The 25,527-nt window shown below is 49.3% G+C and overlaps 1 protein-coding gene across 6 annotated transcripts in view; it reads left to right on the top strand.

Moving 5' to 3' along the window:
- Window positions 1-25,527, top strand: part of SNX29 (sorting nexin 29) — a 528,389-nt gene that overhangs the window by 317,515 nt on the left and 185,347 nt on the right. For all 6 annotated transcript variants that reach the window (XR_007411267.1, XM_025416475.3, XM_049111381.1 and 3 more), the window contains exon 16: window positions 19,633-19,749. Coding sequence is in view for 5 of the 6 variants with exons in the window: in XM_025416475.3 (XP_025272260.1) it covers window positions 19,633-19,749 (117 nt within the window). In the remaining variant the exon portion in view is untranslated. The remainder of the gene's footprint in view (window positions 1-19,632; window positions 19,750-25,527) is intronic.

Below are 25,527 nucleotides of genomic sequence, written 5' to 3'. Positions count from 1 at the left end.
GAGTGGCTTTGGCCAGTTACTTCAGCAGCGTGGTTCTTGTCTTCTCATCCGTAAAATGAGGGGAAGTGAGGCCAACCTGATGGTGACAGGTTGAGGTGAGACAGCTCCTGGAAGGTAGGCATATTTCTACCAGTGTCAACTGGTCCCTCTGGCTCATAACCTCTGAGTGTCCTCTTCAGTGTGTGGAGCCCCTCCCAGGGTGACTGTCCCAAGGGACCATTTCCAGTGTAGCTGATGTCACAGAACCCTAACGCTGGAGGGAGTGGGATCCAGAGACATCCTGCTCTGGATGGAGATTTATGGAAATTTGTTGATGCTGTGTTTTTTATTTCACAGACACAGTGTCATTGCCAGACACGGCCGTGTGTGCCGATGTGCCCACGAGCATGCGAGATGCACTTGGCATTGCCTTTGTGGAGCTTAAGTTCTAGCAAAGGGAACAGACTAAAAACAAGCTGTCAGTGAAGAGTTAGTCTAGGTGTATTGGTTGTGGTTTCTGCATTAAAAAAAAAAAAAAAAAAGACTCCCCGACATAGGGGTTTGAAACAACATTTTGAGGATTTGTGGCAAAAATTGCCATCCAACAAGTGGATGTGCTGGTCTGTCAACACCGTATCACAGGCCACATCCCCTCTGGGCCTCAGGCCCCCACTGGCCGGGGCCTCTCCTAAGGACAGCTCACACATGGCAGTGGCCCCTCTGAGGGAACCAGGGAGAAACAGAAAGGGCGAGAGCAGGAGTGAGGGTTCAGTCTCCCGTCATCTCATTTTAGCAATGGCGTTTCCGTACTTCTGCCACTTTGTTCGGAAGTAGTCATGGGGTCTGGCCCACAGACAGGCACGAGGCGAACAAAAGCGGGTGCTAGGAAGAGCCTCTGTGGTCAGGGTGGCCAGGGATCACCCCCTGGAGGAGGTAATGTTTGAGCTGAGTTCTGAGTGGTGAGAAAGAAGAGAAAGGGAAGGTCTATGGAGACTCTGAAATGGGGCAGGGCTCATCAGAGGAACCAGGAGACCACTGTATCAGGACATAGGGAGTTAAAAAAAAAAAAAAAAAAAAAAGTGAAATTAAGCTGGAAGGGTTGGCTGGGACCAGCCTTTGCCTGTTGAGATCTGTGCTTATGAGGAGTTCACCACCTTACAGAGGCTCATCCTGTCCTGTTGAGGGTCAAATGTCAGCATCAGGAGTTCTGCTCATATGTTGAGCCTGGACTGGTCCTCTTACACTGGCTGCAGGTCCTGGTCCTAGTTCTCGTACTTGAGCCGTGATACTTCCTGAACTCAGTGGGCCTCCTGTGTGTGGTGCAGGGGGCTGGGGATCCTGGGGTTTAGACGGGTCAGCGTCACAGCATCCCTGAGCTGGAGAGAATGGCCTGGGCTTGAAGCAGTTCTGTAGGAGACACAGGACCTGCTGAGGGTTGAAGGGAGACTGATCAGGCCTGTGGGTGGGGATAGGGGGTATGGGGGAGAGGCTTCTGGAGGAAAGTGCTCTGAAGGCGTCTGGCACCCAGGGTGCTGCAGGGAGGTCCTGTCTGTGAAAGGAGTGAACCGTGACCTCAGAAAAGCGGTGCACTGACCGTTGGTACAGAGGGGGATGGAGTTGGGTGTAGTTCATGTCTGTAGGCTCCAGTCAGTGATCTCGAGTGTGATGGAGATTTCTCAGCTGTGGGGGATGCTTCTGAGATGATATCACATTCAGAATGGTTGCCTCTGTTGAAAAGGCCCCAGAGCTTTCCTTTGGCTTCTGAACTAGCCTTTCTTAGCATGTGTGCCCTTGGGGAAGTCAGCGGTCAGGGGCTAGTGGTCTCTGTGGTGTTTCCTTCTTCCTTCTTCACTCCTATCAGATGTATGCTTGCTGTATCCTAAGCACTGTCCCTGGAGCTTTCTGTACGCAGTTTAGCTCTTTACACTGCCAGTGAGCAGGTACGAGAGCCCTTTCTTAGTGTGGGACCCGAGGCCCAGAAGCTCGGGCTGCCTGCCCCAACTCACAGTTATGATCATAGAGGTGGGTCCGCTGAGGCACCCTGCCTCCAAGCCTGCCTCCTTTCTTCTGGCCACACACTTTTCCCTTTTCAAAAGTCTTGGGCGAGAAAGCATCACTTAACATGGTGATGGTGTTCGTGTTAAACATCCCCAAAGAAAACGCTGGAATCTATGAAGCAGGCATAGATGGGGGCTTAAAGTTTATGTGGAAGCACACCCTGTAAGCAGAAAGGAATGAGGGCAGGCTTTTCCCTCACCTCTTCTGGATGATTCTATCCTCTGGGTTGTTTCAGTGTCTCAGCAGTCACTTTATTGGTGATTGGTGAGCATGAACTGTGTCAGGCACATGATTTGTCCTAGAGATCCAACAGTTGAACATGACCACAGTCTACCCAAACTGCACCATCTCTGGTTGAGCATGAGACCCCAGTGCACAAGAAGAGGTAAGGTCGTAGGCTTAGGGCTGCGATCCAGGACAGTGGAACAGGGCCACCCTCTGCATTCCCGCTGGGGATGCAGTGAGCCGAGCTGACATTTTGCCCCCAGGACAGGACCCAGGAGTCCCAGCACCATGGCATGGACCATGGCCTGAGGCTCATGGTACCCATCCCCCATGGTAAGATTGTTGTCCTCTACCTCTGAGTGAGAGGTCTGTCTTGGTCTCTGCAGGCTGCTGAAAGGTGGGCAGCAGACACCAGGGGCTGGAAAGCCCCAGATCCAGACTCCAGCAGATCCATGTCTTGGTGAGGGCCCACCTCCTGATTTGCAGACGGCGGTCTTCTTCCTGTACCTTCACATGGTGGAGAGAGAGAGGAAGCATTCTGGTCTCCTCTTCTAAGGGCCCTGCTGTGGTCTGGATATTTGTGTCCCCACCAAATCTTTGTGTTGAAAACCCAGTACTCAAGGTGATAGTGTTAGGAAGTGGGGCTTATGGGGATGGTTGGGTCATAAGGAAGAGTCCTCAGGTGTGGGATTAGTGCCCCAGTCACAGGAGCTGGAAGCAGCCCCTGGCTCCTTCCACCATGCAAGCATGCAGCGAGAAGCAGATGGTCTGCCTCTGGAGGAGGGCCATCACCAGAGCCCAACCATGCTGTCACCCTGATCTGGGACTTCTAACCTCCCGAACAGTTGAGAAATACATTTATTTTTCATAATTTGTTAGAGCATGAGACCCCAGTGCACAGTGAAGAGACCAAGGTAGGCTGTAATCCCATTCATGGGGGCTTCACCCTTGTGTTCTAATAACCTCCTGAAGGCCCATTCTCCTAATCTCATCACGTTACGGGTAGACTGCACTAATTTACATCGCAGCCAGAGGTTGCGGGTGTAGGTCACTCACTGTGGAAATATGTCCTGGGGTTCTAATGCTTGCTTTTCCAACATTTAAGCATTTAACATAGCATTTAAAAAATGCTTAGAGATGATATATATTCTTCTTCCCCCACACTCTCTGTACTTTATGTGAGCCACTGTTAGGGTCAATGGGGGTATGGCAGTGGACACAAGACAAAGATCGCTGCCATCCTGTTGCTTGCTTCTTGTGGGGATGAAATGAATATGAAGAAAAGTAGTCTGTACTCAGGAAAGGTTATACTGAAATCAGCACAAGGATGGGGAGCAACGGGAGTAGGGAGAAAGGGTTTGTATAGTGTGGATCTGCAAGTTCCTACTTACGCAGCCAGGAGTAGAGGCCCACTGGTGGAAGAGGGAATGGGCCTGGTGATTAGTTATCCGGGGGAGGAAAGTCCTATGCAAAGGACATAGCAAGTGCATAGGCCCTTTTGTTTAAAGAACAGAAATGAGGCTGGTAAGGCTGGATATGGGGTCAAGGGCCATGGTAAGAGACAATGGCAGAGACATAAGGGCCTGGTCAGATCGGGCCTCGTAGGCCCTTCTTAGGGACATGACTTTGACTGTGAGTGATAGGGGAGCCACTGGCAGATTTTGAGCAGTGATGGCAGGTGCACTGGCCACTCGTTTGAAAGTGGGAGGGCAGGGCGTGGCAAGACTACCTAGGTACTCTTGTAGGAATCCAGGTGAAACAACATGGTGGCTTGGACCAGCGTGCTGATGGGAAGCAGTGAGAGGGTGGCTGGGTTCTAGACTTGCTGTGGAAGGAGAGCCATTGGATTTTACTGCGGGTTGCATGCGGGCTACGAGAGAAGGAAGAGTCTGGGAGGATTCCAGAATTTCTGGCCTGAGCAAATGGAAGGCAGTGAGTTGTCATCTGGTGTAATGGGGACAGCTGCAAGGGGAGGAAAATCAAGTTTGCTTTTCAGGCCATTTACTTTGAAGTAAATGAGTGAGCAGTTGAATAAGTGTGTCTGGGGTTCCCAGAAGGAGGTGTAAATCTATTGGTGCTCCACGCACATGTGGTGTTGAATACCCCAGGACTGGCCGAGGGCCCCTAAAGAGGATTTAAAGATGTCAGTCTGAGAAGAAAGCTCGCAAGCATCCTCTCACCCATTGGCCAGATGTTGAATGGAGGGGTTGAGCTCCTCACTAGCTGTGGTGTTCAGCACCTTCCCCCACCACCCTGGGTCTGGCCCGCTGCCCTCCCATCCTGGGAAGGAGAGCACCGAGTGAGCACGCAGAGCTTGCCCCGAAGCCGGTACACAGGGGACGTTTCAGGGGCTGAGTGCGTGCTGAGTCATGCTCTCTGGGCTGCCCTCGGCTGGCTGCGTCAGCTGGGATGTGTTGCGTCCTCAAGCCAAAGTCCCGTGCTCTCTGCAGTGCTTCGCGGGCGGCCTGTGAGGCACCTGCCCCCTGGAGAACCTCCCGTGTGTTGCGAGATGGGTTTTCCTTCTTGGCAGAGGCAGAGTTCCACCTAAATGTCTGAGAAGTGTTTTCAGGGGCTGAGTCATTGCGAGGGTCAGAGGGTGATGAGTTGTTCGGGCCAGACGTTGCCTTTTTGACATGCTGATGGTGAAGTGTCTGTTCTCTTTGAAAAGGAGAGTGTCGGTGTGCAGTCAGCGTCCTTAACCAGGGCAGAGGGGCACTTGGGGTCCTGGGTTACAGAGGAGGAGGTGAGCCCTCTTTAGCAGCTTGCTCGTAAGTCCTGAGCTGTTTTGTCATTCCCAGAACCAGGGCAGCAGAGGAGCCATCCGTCTTGCCAGCCTTCCCACTGTGACATGTTCCGGATAATGACGACACTCACTCTGTTTTTACACAGTTGTTATGTATCTGGTGCTGTGCATTGGGTTCCGCATTCTCTTAACAGCTCTGGAACATCAGTATCCTTGACTTCCCATTTGACAGATGGAAAAACCAGGGCTCAGAGAGGCCATGTAATTTGTGTGGGGTCTCATAGTATGAGATCTGCCTGAACCCCCAGCCCGCACTACCCTCATGGCTGTCTGTCTGAACAAGGGACATCGTTCTAAACCTCTTGATTTACCCAGTGGCAAGGGTCTGGGAGATGGGACTGCATCTAATTCTCTGTACCCCCAGATCCCTCACCTTACAGATGGGGGGCCCATATATGTGGCCCAAGACCATAGAGCATTTCCCAGGAGAGAGTTCGTGATGCTGCGCTGCAGCTTAGTGAGTCCCCTTAAATATAAAAGGATGTTGGGGGAGGGGAGGGCATTTGTTTCAAACCCGATGGTCATGGGTCAGTCCTCAGACTCTAGTCACAAAAGGAGGAACCTGCTGTCATCACTATATAAAGATGAATGGTAGTGAATTGCTTGTAATTAAGGGTGTTCAAGCAGAGACTAGACATTACCTGGTGGCTCTGGTATTCAGGACTCTAAGCTAAAGGACAGAAGACCCAGTGCAACGTGGGTTTCAGCACAAAATGAAGTCTTGTGGTTCCTGGAACCTTGGGTACCCACCCAGGGTTCATTACACTGACGTTGGGCCAGCCAGTATGCAGGGGTCAAATGATAAAATGGGGGTGTGCTCTTCTTTTGCTTGTTTCTGTTTTCTTTATGGTCTTCATTCTTAGGCAGGCTCACCTGCTCGCTCTCTGTTGGTTTTTAGCAGGTCCAGCTTACATCCTATGAGCTGAGCAATTTTGGTGATGAGAGAGGGCTTTTTTCTTCATCAAGATTCTTGGAATTGAGGAATTGAGCCTCCTGCCATCCCTGAACCAATCCCTGTGGCCAAGGGGGTGGTATGTACTGATTGGTGAGGTCAGGGCACATGCTGACTGGGACCAAGGGTGTATGGTCAGCCCCCCAAAGCTGCTTGAGCTCAGAGCAGCTCTCACAACCTTCTTTGGGCTCAGTGCCATTCTGCAGATTTCCAGGCCCATCGTCGGGGAGTCCAGGAGATAGAAAGTTGTTTCATTGAAGGATTCTGTTATTCAGGATAGGCTTGGCTGTACTGCAGTAACAAGCACTCCCTAGTTGCAGTGGTTTACAAGAATAAAAGTTGATTTCCTGTGCACACTGTGTGTCCAGCCTGAGCTGTCCAGGGCCAAGGGTGGAGGTGGCCTGCTCCATGCAGTCACTCAAGAATTGGGGCCGACAGAGGCTCCCCTGTTTCGCAGCCACACTGTCTGGAGGACATGGCCTTCTCACTTGGCAGGGGCGGGGACAGCTGCAGAGTCCCCGAGCAGCAGCCCTTTGCTGAGACTTGGAAGTGACATGTTTTTACCTGGAGCCCACGGGCCAGAGTAGCCAGGTGCCTGTGCCCTGCTGAGTGGGGGCCTGGGAGACATGAGGGAGTAGAAAGGCAAGCGCTGGTCTCTCGGCCACACGGACTCCTTTGTGCCTGTGTCCTTCCCACTTTAGGGCTAGAGCGGCCCTGGGCTTGTGATTTCAGTCCACCTCTAGACCGGTGCTTTCTGCCAGTAGGGAGAGAAATTTAGCCTTATCCACCCTCTGCCCCCAGCTTGATACATGCTGCTGAACAAGTGAACTCCCTTTTACTTCTACCAGATTTGGGGGGTGTGGGCATGGTCTCACTGGGCAATTGATTGCTCAAGTGCTAGAAGACAGTGGAAAGTCCCATTTGATGAGCCCCTCTGTAGGGGTCGGTCATGGGGAACCACTGTGATACTGTTATATTTATCTTCATTACATGTCTTGGCTCTCCAGTGGCCCAGGGAAAAAGTTATTTCCATGGCCCTCCATGGAAGGAAGAGACGTGAGTGATGTTTGTGGAGTGCTTGCTGCAGGCCAGGCTGTATTCTCAGTGCTGATGTACATATAGGATCTTAGTTAAATGGCACAGTGTCCCTGCAGGGAAGAGGGTATGGTCTCAACGTCGGGACTTGGAAATGGTCAGATCTGGGGAGAAATGATAATTACTCCTGGTCATGGGATGCAACCCACCAAGCGTGGCCCCAGGATCAGACCCAGTCTGTCTACCTCTCAATTTTTGTTTTCTAAACCATTCTATCCTGTCTTTTCATCCTGACGACCCTGGGGCTTCAAGAAATGTTACAAGGGTACACGTTTTCTTGTGTCACCAGGAGCTGTGAGAATCAGAGTCATAGTTGTGGCACCGTTGATTGAGCCCTCCCTGGGTATGGACTCAGTTAATCCCAGTAGTGACCCTGTGATATAAGTGCTTCTGTGGCCACTGCTTTATAGATGGAGAAGCTGAGGCCCAGAGAGGCTGAACAGCTTGTCCAAGGTCACCAAGCAAGTCACTGGCCGGTGGGATTCCTCATCCTGGCTGTCCAGCTCTCCCAAGTTCATCTTCCAAATCACTGCCCCACACTGTCCGCTTCGACTTGAGCATGACCTTCCCTCTGTACGGGCGGACGTCTGTGTCCCCAGCTCACCACTTGGCAACGATGGTGTACCCCATCCCAGAAGGGGCCCTCTCAGCTTGAGGCGAGTGCTGTGCGGTACAAGAAGGGGGACTCTCCAGGGAGGAAAACATTTTTTTTGATGCTCATAAAATTTAATGTTTTTCATTTACTTTCTTCTCTTTGAAACTTGGGCATAATAGATTGAGCTGTGTTTGAAATATTCAGGAGGTCTCTGTATTCCTTCTGGTGGAAGGTGATTAAGAATGCATGCTGGCCTCCCCTCATTTCTAGAAGACATTGGAATATGACAAAGAGCCATATAATTTCAGAATTTACATCTTTATATGAAATTCTGTGCTTTCTAGCACCCTGCACAATAAATGTAAAAACAACACTCCAGGGTGAAATATTTTTTGAAGAAACCTCTGGAATGGGGAGTGAGTGTTGGATACGTGATATTATATAACTTCCTTGGTCTGGCAACCAGCTCTGGGGGGTAAGAAGAAGCTGTCCCCTTGTGAGCCCCTCCTGGGTGCCACCCTGGGTGCTCTGAAGTCTGTTCCTGTCCTGCTTGGTTCTCCCAGCAGCCCTGCCTGTTCTGTGTGACGGATCCCTACTTGACAGCCGAGGAGACAGAGCTCAGAATGCAGGCTTGGAGGTGGGGGCCTGGGTTTTAACTTGTTCCCCTGCCTGATGCTGCCTAACCTCCTCCTGCCCTGCAAACTTCAACTTGGTATAACTTCTGGAACCCTCCCCTGGCCCAGGCTGAGTCGGGGCCTCTCTATGTTCCTCCTGCACCACTGGCCACACTGTGTGGGGACCATCAGAGTCTGAATCCCATGGAGACAGGAAGCTCCCTGAGGGTCACCATGGATGCCCAGCACCCAGGACAGTGCCTGGCACACCAGCGAAGGGCCAAATAAGCAAATGAGGTAGTAGTTCTGGACATGTGCAGGGAGGCACCTTTGGTCGCAGGAAGAACTTTATAAAATAATGACTCCGGAACTGCAAGAGATCATACCCCATGGTAGTCAGGAGCATGGGCTCTGAGTTCGGATCCCAAGCTCTCTGTTGGTAAGTCTTGATTAGGACTTAACCTCTGTAAGCTTCCATGTGCTCACCTGTTCCATGGAGATGGTAGCTAGCATGCAGAAACCACCAGGGCAGGGGTTTTATCTCTTTTCTTGGCTGCTGTATTTACAGTGCTGAAGTACAGGGCTTGGTGGATGGTGGGTGCTCCACAGAAACTTGTTGAATGGATGAGTCTGAACATTCTCAGCTCTTGCAGAGATGCCTCCAAAGAAGGGAATATGTTGTGGCCGGACCTCACAGGTTAGCTGAGCCTGAGCTCACGTGTGGGTCCTGCTGAGACCCGGGTCTGGCACAGAGTACATGCTCAGTAAATGTTTGCTCTTAGTGATGAGGGCTCCCTCCTCCCCCCCCCCCCCCTCCTCTCCTCCACTGCCTTTAGTCCCTGCTCTGCAGGCAGGAGAAGGCTTCCCGGGCTGGGAGGTGGATGAGGCCCCTGTGGAGATGCCTCCTAACTCCAGGATCCTTGGGAATCAATAGTCGTCCTCCGTGAGCCAGCCTGTAAGCAATGCTTTTGAAAGGAGAGGCCAGCAGAGCTTTTTAAAGTAATTCCTGACCCATTTTCACAAGCTCAGCCAAACACAGTATTTTGTACTTGTAATAGGTTATAATTACAGCCATTGTATGATGCCAGGTAAACTGCATCATCTCCTGTGTTAACAGAAAGGAGTCTTTGTCCTCTTCTCCACCACTGACCCTCCCATAATTGATCCAGCAGAAATAAGCCCCGGAAGTGTCTGGTTTTGTTGCTGGCTGTGGTAGGGATCCCAGCTGCGGTGTGTGGAGAGGATGAGATCCTGTGCTCCATTCAGGACTGTGAACTGTGTGGGAGACAGCAGTGTCTGCTGGGTGCGTAGAGGCTGGCCACGGCATTGCCATACCTCCTCATGCAGGAGTTTTGTGTAGCAAAAAGAATGTGGATTTAGATGTTAGCTATTGCGATAACGTCTTGATGATCGTGGGCAAGTGTTTGAAACTCTTTGGACCTCATTCTCCTCCCCTATGAAATGGGAGCAACAATAGCAGCTGGTAGAATGTTGACGGCTACTGTGTACAGTTGTGTAGGTTGTACACTGCACAAGAGCATGTGCTCAGAGTCCAGCAGGAGCTGTATCCAGCCCATGCCCCACTCACTGAGCTTAGGCTGTGGCTACCTAGAATGTGCACTTTTTTTTATTTGTCCAACAGATCCTCTATCAATGGCCCTGCACATGCTTGATCTGTATCAAGTGTTCAGAAAACAGCAGCTGCTGATGTATCCTTCATGGAGACGATGCACGAATGGATCAGAGTAGTTGGGGAAAGACGTAAAGTGAGATTTGAGTTAAGCTTTGAAGGGTAGATAGAGTTTTTAGGAGGTGTGTGTGGGAGAGGGTTGGAGGAAGAGCTGCTAGTCTCATTTGGTGAGCGTCAGTCTCTCTTGAAATGTTTCCTCCCCTCCCCTTCCTACCTCACCCGTCCATCACCCTCACCCCTCCTTCCACTGCTTGAATGCCATGCCAAGGAAAATAACAGGATGCCACTGAATGCTGTTCTTAAGTTTTGGGTTCTGGACAAATTTCAGTGTAGACAAAATGGTGTCCCGTATCTCCCCGTGCCCATTACAGGCCCCACGCTGTTCCTCCTCCAAGACCAGGCCTAACGCGTGCTAGCTCTCCTTGGCCCCCTCCTCCGTATCATCTAGAGGTTAGTTGCAGATATCATGTCACTATTTGACAGGTGTTAGGCTGAGAAGGGTGCGATCTGGTTTGGGTTTTGGGGGGGGGGGCTGTTTGAGCATTAGTTTGGGATTGCGGTGAAGAGCAAGAACAGGGAGCAGGGCTGTTGTGTTTGTCCAGGTGGGAGATGGGGGTGCTTCTGACCCAAGGCTCAGGTGACTGGCGGGAGGAGAGGGAGTGGATCCGAGAGAGGTTAAAGCTCTCGATTGTACAGGGCCTGTGGCACCGGCTGCTTTTGTTGGCACCTGGTTAATAGCAAATAATGGCTATTAGTACGGAGTGCTTAGTGCGTGCCAAGCTCTAAGCTAAACACTTCTTATGTGTTAACTCATTTAAATCTCTAAAAAGCCCTGTGACCTTTACACGGTTACCAACGTCATTTTACGGAGGAGAAACTGAGGCCCAGAGAGGTAAAAGCAATTTGGCCAAAGCCTCTGCTAGGACGGGGATGGGGGTGGGAGGGTGGTCTGGTGACTCCAGGTGCACACCTTGGCCACCACTCCAGGCAGCCTCTCTGCTGATGCTCCAACAGGAGGGTGATAGACGAGGGGACCTGTTGGAGAGCTTTGCAGCTGCATAGTGTCTCTGTGTTGTTCTTGTGTGAATGCATCTTTCAGCAGAGGGCTGGAACTCACGGTTTTGTCCCCCCTCCCCCCCCCCCCCCCCCCCCCCGCCGTTGCTCATTTGTCTCAACTGCTGGGAAGGTGTTGGCTGCTACTTTATTATCACGGTTTCTATATATGCTTCCTTTGCTCTTTAAGGGCCATTAGCAAAGGCAGCAAAGAAAAGGTGTTATCTGTGCTGTTCGCAGCTGCTGCTCCGTGTGACCTTTCTCTACGGCTCGCCTTGTGTATTCTCCGAAAGGTCACGCATCAGGAGACATGAGGACCAACACTGGGGCCCGGGCCCCAGCAGCGCTGCGCCGGGGCTGTCACAGTTACTGAAACATCTGTTTCTCAGAGGCATCCCATTATTAATTGAGCTGTTGTTAGTTCTGGGTGTTTCTTTTCCCCCATTAAGTCGTAATCCCAGCCAAATGTTATCAAGTGTTACTTCTCTCGAGCCTGGCGGTTCTGAACACGGAGGGGCTCGCTACAGAGGCGATTAAGGGAGGCTTTTTCAGATTGAACTTCTTATCGCTAGGGTTTCCTTACAAGCTTCTACTTACCTGGGTGACCGTGCAGAGCCCACACAGCCCTATCTCGGTGGCACTTGAGGATGGGTCCGTCTCAGGCTTCGGTTGAGTGTGTCACTTGACAGCTTTATGATGTGATGTCGAGGAGGACCAATCCCGAGATTGCAGAGCTGCTGCCTCATTGGAGGGAGCCTGAACAGCTCCTGGGCTCAGCAACAGTAGGCACTCACCCCACCCGAGCCCCCCACCAGCTCAGCAGGATCACAGCGAAAGGTAGCCCGGGAGGAAGGAGGAAACCAGAGAGACTTGGAAGACAGGAGATGTAGGGCTGTGAGCTTTGGGGTTACTGCCCCCCCCCCCCCCCCCCCCCCGCCCCGCAGACTGTGACTTTGGACAATTGCTTGCCTTTTCTGAACCTTGGTTTCATCTTCTGTAAAATGGGCAGAGAGCTGTACTTCCCAGGCTTGTTGTATGTGCTAATGTGTAAAGTGCCTGGACCGCTGCCCGCCTCTAGAAAGTGCTCATCATGATTACTGAAGGAGCATTCACCAGGATGAGCACCGGGTAGCTACCGGACTCTCTCTCTTGGCTCCTCATGACATACCTGAACGATAAGGGATAGTGTCCTCTTTTGGCAAAGAAGGTAGTATGAATCAGAGATGTGAAATTACGGTCACACAGCAGTGGGTGGACACGGCCTGGATTTGACCTCCATGCTCTCTTGTTTTTTGTGCCCCATCCTGATTTTGAACATCTTCAAGTAATACCTAATAGGCCCTTGGACTGTCTTCATGTTGGAACCTGGTTTCCAAAATGTCTTCACATGAAGCAAAAACCACCTTGCAGAAGCCTCATCCTGGGGCGGCCTGCATGCTCCCAGAATGTCCTCTGCGGTTCTCCTGGGGACTCTGCATTCCACAGTTAGGGCCTGCCCTAGCAGAGGTTCTTGCCTACCCTGGGTGCTCCCTCCTGGACCGCCAGCGCCTCCTGGGGGTGGATGTCTGTGGAACGGCCTGAGGCTGGGCCTCTGGAGGCCCAGAGGGCAGTGGAAGCAGCCAGAGCCCACATGGCTGTCTTCTGCCGCCTGCCGATGACAGCTGTGCTCTGTAGAGTGGATGCTGCCTTTTCTTGGGTGTGTGTGTGCGTGTGCGTGCACCCACCATGTGTGTCCGATGGTGCCTTTCCTTCGGAGTGTGTGCATGTGTGCTCGCGTGCGCACCCATGTATGTTCGATGGTGCCCTTTCCTAGGCTGTGTGCCCCCGTGTGTGTGTCAGTACCTTTCCTGACACGTGTGTACAGTAATGTGTACACCTGTGTGCATGTGACAGTGCATTGTCTGGGGTGGGAGGGTGAGTGTGCCGGTGTTGCTTGCCTGGGGGCAGTGCTCTGAGTCCACAAGCCCAGCCTCATCACCCCTGGGCAGGCCCCATGCTGTTGAGACAGCGGCTCAGCATCCTGGTGATGGTGGGTGGAGAGGGCAGGGTAGAGCGTCTAAAACATAGGCTCAGAACTGAATCTCGGTTCCGGTGCTGCTGGCTCCCTACGTGGCAGTGGGCAAGACGCTCACCCTTTCTGTGACTGTTCCCTCAGCTCTAAGATGAGGAAAAGTAAGAGCATTCTCCTCCTAAGGAGCCCTAGCATCCCATGAGGTACTTCCCGAAGAGATGCTGGAGCAGCCCTAGTGCAGGGTAAGTGAACTGTGACCCTGACTCTTCCTCCCCACAATCACTGTGCAACCCCCTTACTCCCACTATTTCTCATCCTTGGGAGTCTCCTGCCCCCAGCAAAGGAGCAGCCTGGGTTTAGAAGTTGGAGATCCGGTCTAGAGTCGTGGCCCTGGCAGGGCATTAGCTGTTGGCCTTACACAGGGCTCTTGGCCTCTGTCAGCCTGGGCTTCCTCTCACCCCAAACAATCACAGCATTTCCCTTGCTGGGTGATTTACCATCACCTGAAGGGTTGAGTGATGGAAAGAATACAGGCTTCGGAGCCATGATAATTGGGTTCAGATCTCAGCTGTCACTCGTGGACTCTGTGGCCTGAGACTTCCTCAGCCCCTGAGCCTCACCTTCCTCCCCTGGGAAGTGAACCCACTCAGGCATCTATAGGAAAGGGTCAGAGAGGTTGATGGCAGCTATAACTTTTCCAGACCTGTTTCTGGGCTGGCTGTGGATACTCATTATTTTAGTTAACGTTGGTAATTTTCTTAGTTTTCAAGCCCAGATGGACACTGGACAAGAACATAACGTATATCCATCTGAAAGAAGGACAGGTATTGATGGCATTGGTTCTGTTTTATATGTATATATATAACGACTCTTATCTAAAAGGGATTATATTTTGACTTTTTTCATCATTATTCATAATTATTTCTGATAATTAGTAGAAGACATTGTTAAATTTAGCATATGTGTTGTATGTAGATAGGTGCCTTTCAGCCTATTTGGAGTGAAGATCTGGGTTTTTTATTTTTATTTTTTTTAAGAAAATTGCCAATTCATTGCGGACTGACACCTGTGTACAATACAATAAAACCTAGAAAAACCATGGAACTCCTGGATTTCATAGCCATATGAAATTGTGTTAAATATTTGTAGACCTGTACTGTCAACTCCTGTTCTTCCCTTGTTCCAGACTGGTAGCCAGATCCCACAGTCCACGTCTCAGCCCCAGTTCCTGGGCCCCTCTGGGCAGCAGGGCTACAGACCGAGCACACTACTGCATGCACTATACTGCATGTGGCTTGAACTAGTTTTTCTCGGGCTTGGGGCTTTGCTCACCTTAGTGAGAAGTTGGAAGTAAACAGCTGACACGTGGAAAAGCTTCTGTGACATCGCTGTTTTTGCAAATACAGGTTGAAACACTAGTTTTTCTACAATGAGGGACTAGCCCAACTGCAATTCATAGCTCAGGGTGTAAAATGCTTCCCTTTTGTCTTTGCTGGTGGCTCCCAAATCTGGATGGCCAGTGGAATCTTTAAAAAGTAGTTCCTTGGGTTTCCCCTCACCCCCCACCCCCGTCAGTTCCTGAGGGTGAGGGCCACAAATCTCTATTTTTCAAAAGCCCTTGAATTGGCTGATGATCGACTTGCTCTGGGAGCCGCTGGGCTACACTGCACTACTTCCCTTCACCCTGTGGGGCACACTCTTCTCCTTAACCCCCGGAGGGCTTGGCTGTGTCCTGTAGCCCAAGGTGGAGTGCGGAGAGCACAGAGGACAGTGGCCATCCCACCCTGTCATCTCCTGATTCCCACACCTTAGTCTCACAGCCTGGCATCTCTGAGCCTTGAGGAAGACAGGCCCAGCCTGCAGGAGGGATGTGAGCGAGGGTCACGTGAGCGGATCGATGGAATTGCCTGGAAAAGGCTCAAAAGCAGGTTAAGACAGATGGGCACTGGCAAGGTGCTCCTCTCTACCTAGATGCAGGTGCAGTGTCCTCATCACAGAGAGAGGGCCTGGATCCCTCCCCGCAGCCTGTGTTGGGGGGACCAAAGAACAGCATGTGCATCTTATAAGACTTACGGTGCGGAGACCTCTAAGTGAATGTTCTCACATAATTTGGGGTATGTGACCAGAAGAGCCTCCATTGCTGTTAAAACTGGGGGCCTGTCTTGGCCCGGTTAATCAGGGAAGTGTCTAATTAGGTAGCCGAGGGGAGGGAGAAGCAGGATTGGCTTGAATGTGATTAGATAAAACATTCCGATATCAAAGGAAATGCCAGAGGTATTTTTTTTTTAATTTATAATTCTTTCGTGATTTGGCAGGTAATTATGATAATTCCTGGGATTTTCACAGACTTAAAAGCTTTTTCACAGCCACCTTATTTTTGGAAATCGTCTTCTCTGATGCTCCAGCTGGAGTGGATTGCTCAGTCTCCCGAAGTTCCAAAGCTATCGTCTTCCAAAGCCCAACTCAAATGTCACCTTCCTGATGACGCTTTCCCCCATCCCTTATGCCAGAGATACCAAGTAGGTGTCATCCACAGGCCAAGTGTCTGATCGGTAGGGGCTGCCTGGGTGCTCCCGTGGGGAAGGAGTGCAGCAGGCGACTAGTGATGTCTGCCAAGGGGCCAGAGGTGGGGAAGAGGAGGTGAGCCCATGTGCTTGGGCATTTAGGTTCCAGCCATTTGGAGCTAAACTGGTGCTCTGGGCACAGGTGCAAGTATAGGGGCTGGATAACTCTGCAACAGATTTGCCAAGTCACCAGAGTGTGGTTTTAAAGGTTTGATAGATGTCGCCAAACAGCCTGTGACTTAGACTTCTTGAATCTTTCTACCATCTTCTCTCCAACCTGAAGGGCAAAACCCAAAGGGTAACTGATGAGCCCATGCACCTTGTTAATCCATGAGGTACCTCTCAAAATGGCCCTGGGCATAGTGAGCGGTGGGGGGTGGGAGGCTGCCCGGCATGTGCCAAGGCTGGTGGGAGAAGTGAGCGAGTCCTGCATGTTCTCTCTGGGGGAGCCCTTCCCTCATGCCCCGTCCTCTTTCCCAGCCGTCCTCTCTTGGCGAGCTCTGTTTATCTGATCTCTGGGGTGTGAACCCCAGGACCTTCCTGCCCCCTCCCCCATAATAAGGCCCGGCACATGGTCAGCAGTTGTGTTGGTGACATTTCCTCACTGGGGGGTGGCGAGCCTCTCTCCACAGCTGAGTTCCTTGGTAAAGCACGTGTGGCCCCTTTGCACCTGGCTTCTGCAGACAGCCCTGTCCTCCATTCCACTGTTATGTGATCAGCCATCCTGTACAACGAGCTCTCTTCCTGAGCAGCGCAGAGCTTGTTAGGTGGGGCTGCTCCTGTCGGTGGCACAGTGGCCCCAGGCAGTAGAGAGGGCATTGAATCCCCGTTTTGTAGGTGAGCGGCTTTAGGCTCCTCACAGTTGAGCCTGGCACCAGAGCACACTCTAAGTGATCAGGTGCAAGCCTGTCTGGCACCAGAATCTGAGCCCTTAACTGCCTGTCTCAGCTGGTCCCCAACCCCCGGCCCCAGCTCCAGTAACCTCTGGGCCTTTGCACCTGCAGTTTCCTCTGCTGGATATGCTTTTCTCCTCCCTGTCTCCGGGTGACCTCCTAGAGCTCAGCACATCTATGGGACATAGAAGACCTACAAGTCTGCGTAATTTTAGATGCTAGGGGGTGAGCAGGTGATGGGGTTAGAGAAAGGCTGATCCTGAGCCTGAGGGTTTTATTCATCCTTTGGGCAGTGGGAAGCCAGGAAGGTTTTAAACATCATCAGGTGAGAAAATCCGATGTTGCTTTGGGAAGAGCATTCTGGTCTGCTTAGCCAAGAAGGGACTGAAGGGCAGCTAGTGTCTGTCCCATCCCCTGCAAGTCCATGGCTGCTGAAAATAAAGACTGGGCAGGCAAGACCAGAAGTGCCCTCAGAGCCTCATAGAAACTCCAGCAGGCGGTGGCTGTGATGCCGTCTTTTGTTTCTATGATCTCCGCTGCTTTTCTGAGGCTCTCGGAGTCTTGAATCCATTTCTAGTCGCACTAGACTTGGAAAGAGTTATTCAAGGAACAGTAAGCTCAGCATGGTTTATGTAAGATCAAAGCTGTTGGTCTCAGTGGCTGCATGTGGGGATATCTAATCTAGAAATTCGGAGTTTCAGAGCTTAGCTTAGTAACAATGAACATTGCAGTTTTAATGATTGGTCAAAATTATTTTATCGGTTTGTCTCCTCAGTTCTACTGGATCTCCTCCACCCCTACACCCTCACCCCCCTTCCCTCGTGAAATGAAAGCTTTGTCTGACGTGGTCAAGTCACTCTTCTGGCTGCAAGAGAGAACCGGGGTTTTGACAGCTCGTGATAAATACTGTTGCGAGCTGGGATGTTTCGATGTTTTATGCATTTATGGAAAATTGTTTTTAACACTCTGGCTCCCCCTGTAAAACAAAGCAAAACAAAGACAAAGTAAAACCCCGTTTTGCTCTGGAAATGCCGGTGGCATTTATTTAAAGCTCTGTTTTGTGGGGGCATGTTAGCAGGTATTTAGCAGTAATATTGGCAAGCTGTGTGTTCCCTGCTTACTGTGTGGTAAATGGATCCTCCGCCCTGAGGAAGCTCATGGAGGATTTATGTGATTTCTTGTGTGGAGGATCCGCACAGGCATTATTAGCGATTGGTTATTTGTTTGTGAAAGGCCAAAAGAAGATCGTCTTAAGCTTTTTCTATACAAAAGGAATAACGCAACTGGGAAATATTCATTTTAGGTCTGTACAAAAAGAAGCTGGTTAAAGGCTCCCTGACTTATCTCCCGGTGTTAATTGCATGGTACTTGCAATGTCTTTTGTGTCATTCTCACTTCGCATCTCACCCTGGTTTGAAAGAAGGTGGGCACTTAAGTGACAGGGAGTTGCCACGAACAGGGTTGGGGATTCACGGAGCAAGTTGAAGGGAAGCATCAGGATTTGATTGGGAGCCCGGTGCATTTTATGTTGACTGCCTTTAGTTTCAGGTGAAGAATGTTAATTCTTTTACAGAGCCCAAGTGGTTATACCCACTGATTAATGGAAGAGTGTTCATTATCAGCAAACTAAAAAGTAAGGGAAAATAGAAATAATGGGAAGAAAATATGCCCCTTGACTAATGTTAATGTCTTGTTTATTTCCTTTTATGCTTTTTAGCCTTTTACCTTTTATATAACAACATATCCCCCCCCCCCAAAAAAAAGAATGAAAGAAAGAAAAGAGGATGGCCCCTCTTTTTAGTTTTCCTGAGACATTGAGACTTAGGTAAATGATCTTTTCTTTTCCCACAAAACGTCTCCCTATATCCCTTCTTGATTCTGACAGTATGTTTTACATTTTACGTATAGTATTTACATATACTATATTACGTATAGTATCAACGGTCTGATATTTTTTGTCTTAAATAGAACATGCTTTGTGCCTGGCTGAAATCTGTGGTGTACAGGACGGGTGATCTTGGGAAAATCAGGGGGATGGGGATGGGGGAGGGTCTATTGACCTCTGAATTCTCGAGGGATTCTCTTTAAGATGGTTGTAAGATTCTTCTCTGAAGGTTCCTAAAGAGCATGACATCTCACATTTCCCTGAACTGCTCAAATAATTGTAGTTGAATTTGATTTTAAGCCCCAATATGATCGCTCAGTAATCAGAAAAATTACTCTCTGTTTTGACCACAGGATATCATTGTGCTTTTTGTAAGTTAATAGCTGGAAAGACACGTGGTTCATTCTGTACATCAGTCATAGACTACTTTAGGGGAACCTCTTTTTATTTTTTGGGAATGAGCCAAGGGTATTGAATAAACATGCACAAGTTCAGGGGCTCATGGCAGGCCTGAATGGGCTGCATGTGGGCACAGTGTACATGGTGGAATGGTGGCACGTGGCCCAGTGGTCAAGAGCCAGGGCCCCGGAGTCAGTCCTTTGTTAGCGGTATGACCTTGAGCTGCTGCTCCCCTGTGACATCGTTGCCCTTCTGAGAGGCAGAAATAATACCTGCCTCACAGAGCCAGCATCACGAAGATGCAAGGAGCTCACGGAAAGGATTTCCCTAGCATAAGTCAAGTGGTGACTGAGAGGTAGTGGTGTCTCTGCTGTGGTGTCAGTCACTGTCACTGTCACCATCGCCACAAGACTTTGGTTCTGTTTTCTTGGTTTTCAGAACCAAGACCCTGATGAACAGAAGTGGTCAGTTATTTCAACTGTGCCCTAAGCGGGGTCATTCTTGGCAGGCACAGCTCTAGATGAGGAAGAAAGTGTCCATGAAGGATAAAAACCTAAGGCCCTGATAGAGCACTTTCGTGCCTGTAAACTGTGGACTATTGCTTCTGTAGCATTGACATCAACTAGGTCACAGGTGCGTTTGACTTACAGGTGCATTTGCACAGTTCATAGGTAAGTGGTGTTCTGTCTCCCACCCCCACAACCTCCCGGTTGCCTTGCCAGCAAGTGGCAGCCCCAGAAAAGGTGGGACCAGGGACTGGGGGTGGAGCATGGGTCTGCCCTCTGAGCCTCACCCTTGGGTGCTTGTGTGTTCCAGGTGGCGGAGATGCACGGTGAGCTGATTGAATTCAACGAACGCCTGCACAGGGCTCTGGTGGCCAAGGACGCCCTCGTGTCCCAGATGAGGCAGGAACTCATTGACCTGCGGGGACCGGTGAGTGCTCCCACCTGGGAAGGTCTCAGCCTCGCTCTTCTGCTTGCCTTGTCTGTCTCGCAGCCTCTGCTGCCCACAGCCACCTTGTTCAGTTTGTTCATCCTTGGCAATGGCGAGGGTATAGAAGAGTACAGGGACTGAGAGAGCGAGTGCTCGTGTACCCACCGTCCAGCTTTCATGTGCATTGACCTTTCCTACACTTGGGTTTGCTTCGGGTGGGAAGGGGTGGAATAAACACATGATACCGAGTCTATTTGAAGTCTCCCCTTTGCAACATTTTCTGCCCCGCACCCCATAATCAATATTCTGCAATTGGTGTATAGCCCTGTCTTTCCTGTTTTTACACTTTGCCACGTAAATTTACATGAGCAACAAACAGTCGTGGGTTTTGTGTAACTTTTACCTACGTGATGTTACCTGTATGTATCTCTTTGCCCCTTGTTTTTTGTTTGTCTTTAATTCAATATTGTGGTTTGGGGCGTATCTCACACAGATCTAGTATAGGAATTTAAAACTGTGACCCTCTTGATACTTTGGGCCACTTAGGGTGGTCCCCACATAGCTGTGGTTCCACCTGCCAGGATCTGGAAGCAGATGACCCTCTTTCTGATGAGTTGTCAGAAGATCATTGGTAGCTGGATGCTACATACAACACCTCCATCACTCACCTCCTTCATCTCATCACGTAGGCATTGTTTCATCTTCACGTCATCATGAGGAAGAAGGGAGAATAGAGGCCAATAAGATATTTTGAGAGAGAGGCTGCACTCAAATCTTCTATTATAGGGTATTGTTAAAATTGTTCTGTTACATGCTGTTGTTGCTAATCTCTTAGATGCAGAATTTGTAAATTAAACTTTGTCATAGGTGTCACAGGGAAAAGCAGAGTATATGTAGGGTTTAGTACTGTCCACAGCTCAGCCATCCAGTGTGAGCATCTTGGAATATATCCCCCACAGATAAGGGGGATGATTATAATTACTTGTTCTGGGGACCGTCCTGTGCATCATAGGATGTTTAGCAGCACCCCTGATTTCTACCCACTAGGGGCCAGTAGCACCCCACCCCATCACAATTTCCAAGAATGCCTCCAGACATTGCCAGACATTCCCTGAGGGGTGGGGGCCAAACCACCTTGGTTGAGGGGCCCTGGTCGGGTTCATTCACTTCCTTGACTCTTGAGTTCTCTCTTGCACGAAGTACCATGATAATTTTAATCCAGTTTCACTTTAATGCATAGTTAGGTTGTTTGCATTATTTTGCTATCATAAACTGCGATGCTGAGAGCATTTCTTCCTTTAGTACATGTTTGTAATAGCATCTTCATTTCAAAGCTTTATCGTGTCCAATGTTAGATGCTCACAGATTAAAGAATCTCTTGTATCCTCATCAAGTAGAACTGTCCTCAGTGGTACTCGGTCTTGTTTAAAGTTAGCCGCACCCATCTCCCTTCTCTATTATTTTGAATCAGATACTAGGTGTTACTTCATCTCTAGACCTCTTTGTATAGATCTTTTTTTTAAAAAAAAGGAAACCATAAATATAATATTGTCATCCCTCCATAACCCTTGATTTCTGTATAGACACTAGGATCCACATGAGATCTCTGTGTTGTCATTGGTTACATCTGTGTGTTTATTTATTATTCTTTTAATGTAGTTGTTTTGACTTTAGTGAAATATAAGCTGAAATGTACCATCTTAGCTAGTGTTCAGCATGGCTGGTGTGGTGTAGGTATGTGGACATTGTTGTGTAACCCTCACTGCCACCCATCTCCTGAGACTTGTCCTCTTCCCCAGCTGAAGCTCTGTCCCGTTAAACCTTGGTGCCCCATTGCTCCCTCCTCCAGCCCCCGCCTACCACCATCCCACTCTCTTTGTCCTTAAATTGAACTGCTTGCTGATGAATCTTCCTTCACCTCTCTTTCCTTTCTCTTCCTTAACCTGTATTTGTGGAAGACCCTGAGTCGTGTCACCACTTGAAACTGGCTGATGGCACCTCTGCCATGATCTTCTCTGTGCCTCTCTGTTGCTTATATTTTCTTGAATTGGCACTTGGGTCTGGGGGCTGGGATGTAGGTGTAATTTTTCTGCAAACATTGCTGTCACTGGGGCCATGTGTTTGGTCAGGAGACACACATAGTCTGCCTGTCTCTCTTCGATCCTGGTGGACCTTTATTAGCACTTCCTACGTCCACTATACATAGCAGTGTTTCCCTGAGACCCGTGCCTCAGGGCAAACTTGCTGAGTTGGGTGGTACTTTAAACACCAATGAGTTTTACCTTTTTTTTTTTTTTTAAATACCTGTTTACAATCCCTCTGTGAGTGTGCAGGAGTGTGCTGACACTTTGACATCTCTACCAACACTCCCGGGCCTGAGGTGGGTTTTAACTGGTGTTTTTCTTTTTAAAATTTATTTATTCATGAGAGACATACAGAAAGAGAGAGACAAAGACACAGGCAGAGGGAGAAGCAGGCTCCATGCAGGGAGCCTGATGTGGGACTCGATCCTGAGACTCCAGGATCAGGCCCTGGGCCGAAGGCAGGCGCTAAACTGCTGAGCCACCCAGGGATCCCCAACTGGTGTTTTTCTGATCGTGAGTGAAGTGGACCATCTTGCTATTGACTAGCTCATATATTGTTTCCATTTCTGTGACTTGGAGCCCGTGCCCATTTCCTGTTGGGTTGTGTGTGTTTTCTTGCTAATTTCTAGCAGTTCTTGTGTCTTTTCAGTTACACATGTTGTGAATATTCCCTCCTGGCCTATGGTTTACTCATGAGCTTTTAATAAAAGTGGAAAATTTTAAGTCTCTGGAAAAGGGAGAATCATTTAATGAGACTCCATCACTCAGCTCTGGCAATAATCAACTCAGGGTTGTTCTCAACTCATTCTTACTCAATTCAGCCCCTTCCCAACTCAGATTATTTGGATGCATATCCAAGTCATGATATTACTTCAGTCACAAATAATTCAGTATTTATCACTAAAAGATATTTACAATACCATCATCATACCTAAAAAAATTAATGATAATTCCTCAAATGTCCAGTCAGTGTTCAGTGTTCTCCAGTTAACCTTAGATATATTTTTAAAATTTATTTGCTTTAACCGAATCCCAGTGTGGTACAAACATTGCAGTTGGGGGATAGATATTTTTAGTTCAGTATTTCTCTCCCCTCCCCTACTCCACCCCTGCCTTTTGTTGTTATTATTGAAAAGCCTGGCATTTTTAACCGTCTCCTATTTATGATTTTGTTGATTGCAGCCCCATGGTGATCCTTACCATGTTCCTCTGTCCCCTGCCTTTCCTTTGAATTGGTCCTTAGTTGTAAAGTCTGAATGAATTTCAGCTTTTTCTTTTTTTTTTTTTTGACACCTTGCCCTTACAGGTGGTGGTATAGTACTTCCATCTGAGGGCATTTGAGCATTGATCTGGAAAGGTGCTGCTGGAGGTGCCACTGGACACCAGACCCTGTTTATTTATATGATGCCAGCATGTGAATGTTACCTCCTGTGCTTAAAGCCCCGTAGAGCAGTCCTTGATTGGGTTGGTTTTCCTCACTCCTTGCATGTCCAAGATGTGTACAAGGTCTTTGTGGATTTCTTTCATTAGGGAGATACATGTTTTCCTAAGCGAGAAACACATTTAGTAGGTACCTATTGTGTATTAAAGAGCCCTTTGTGGGAGGTGATTTCATCTTTGTTTTATAGGTTGACTGAGGCTCAGCGAGGTCCCCAAATCTTTCTATATCATGGACCTAGATTCAAACTCTGACTTAATCCACAAAGTCTGTTTTCTTTCTCATGCTCCAACTTTGGGGAGTTAGGAAGAACAGATGTGGATGGGTTCCCTTGTGTTACCCATTGCCCTTCCAAGCAAAGTTCCATGGGTCCCTTTGTGTGTACTTCCTGGTTGTGTCCCACATTAAAGACTTGGGCAGCATAGCTTCTCATTTTATTGCTATCTGTGGCCCCATAGCTGAGAAAGGACAGTGGGGTTGCAGGAATGGGGAACTCCCTGTGCTGACTTGTATTTCAGAGTGTGAGCAGAACTGGTGTGGGGAGCAGACAAGTGGCTCCCATGTCCCTGCATCCTGGCATACTTCAAGGCCCACCTTACTAGAACAGGACTTGATAGCAGATGAGGACCAAGGAGTGGTCCCATTCCTTAGAATGGGTTCATTTTGGATCCCAGAGGAATGCCTGTGTGTCCTCAATGCTGAAGGAAAGATAAGTCACTCCTGTCACTGCAGGTACATTTTCCGAGAGTGCCTTCAGTGTATTATTCTCTTTATGGATGATGAAAACAATGAGCCAGCTGGTCTAAGTCAATTCTGATTTTAATAAGATAATATTTATTTATTGAGTATTGTTGCTGCTGTCTTTGAGGCGTAGTGATTCCTGTGGTAGGTGTCAAGTTAATGTGGGGTGGCTTACTGAGTGAAGAAATGGGCAAATGAGTGAAAATCACAGGTAGGAGATGGTGGAGTCCAGACTGTCTTCGGGCCCCTTTGACATGCACGCCCCCCTTCTCTGTGCCAGGACATGCTCCTTTTTGTTTCAAATCTGAATGCCCCATGGGGCAGTGACATCCGTTCTCACAGAGGAGACCCTGACTGTCAGGGGGTGCTTTCCTGGGGTGTGTGTGTGTGCAGGTTGTGATGGCCAGAGATGGGGGAGAGGAAAGTGGGTGTTAAGGGGCCTGCAGGCTGTGGGAACGGCTGGCCATTTGGGCAGTGACCCCCCAGAGGACACTTTGGCCTTGTTATCATTGCCTCAGGCCTGCTCCAGAGTCAGACAGCAAGGGCCAAAGGAAGGAGGAAATCTGAAGCTCAGTTTCAGTTCTGGAGGCTTCTCTTCCTTTGTGAGAAGCATCTGTTTATGGAATCTCTGCCTCTTCTCTCTTCGTTTCCAGTGGGCCTGGCTCCCTGCTGCCCCTGGATTAGACTGCCTCCCACACCACTGCAGTGTTCTAGGGCCTCAAGGGCACCGGTTTTTGCTTTATCTGGAAACCATCCCAATTTGCTCTTCCAAGTGGGGAGTAACGTGGCATCTCTGGGCCGCTTAGCGAGAGACTTGCCAGTAAAACCACTCAGTGGTGGGAATGTGGCAGGGGCCTGAGCATTTTCATCTCTGAATTCCCAGTGCCTGGCACCACAGCGCACATAGTAGGTACTCTGTAAGTGTTCACTGTGCGACAACTTCATTTGCACAGAGCCTGGGAGGAGTGCATGGACCAAATAATTTTTTTTTTTTTTTTTTTTTTAAGATAAGAGCAGGGACATTGTTTGCTCTCGGTGACAGACTTTTAAGCCAAGTCACTTATTTTAAGAATGAGTTTGGGATTAGTGGTTGAAGTTTTTTCATTTTCTTTTTTTTGAATGTAAGTATTTTTAGGACTCTGCTCATTATTCTTTGTCCCCCTCTGGTATAAGATGTGAATGAATGCCGGAGTTTTTTCTTTCTTTCTTTTTTTTCCTTTAGCGGGGATTTGATTACAGCCCTGAGAATTCTCTGGGAGAACAGCTCCTGTTTTGAATAATAAATGGAGACAGAGAAATAGAACCTTGTAAGACTGTAAGGCGTGGAGGTCAATTAAAGTCCCCAGTGGGGAGAGCTGAAGGCTAAGCGACTCATTACCTGCGAGTTTGTTCCGCTCTCGGGAAGCAAACTTGGTCTCACTTTACATAATTGAATCTGGATTCCTCTTTTTTTCTGCCCCTGTGGTGGGTCTCTGTTTCTGTCCCAAGCACCCTTTAATTAGATCCCCTCTCCTG

Source organism: Canis lupus, chromosome 6 (genome assembly GCF_003254725.2).
Source record: "Canis lupus dingo isolate Sandy chromosome 6, ASM325472v2, whole genome shotgun sequence".
Lineage (NCBI taxonomy): Eukaryota > Metazoa > Chordata > Mammalia > Carnivora > Canidae > Canis > Canis lupus.
Note: the sequence above shows the minus strand (reverse complement) of the source record. Positions and strands in the feature narration are given on the sequence as shown.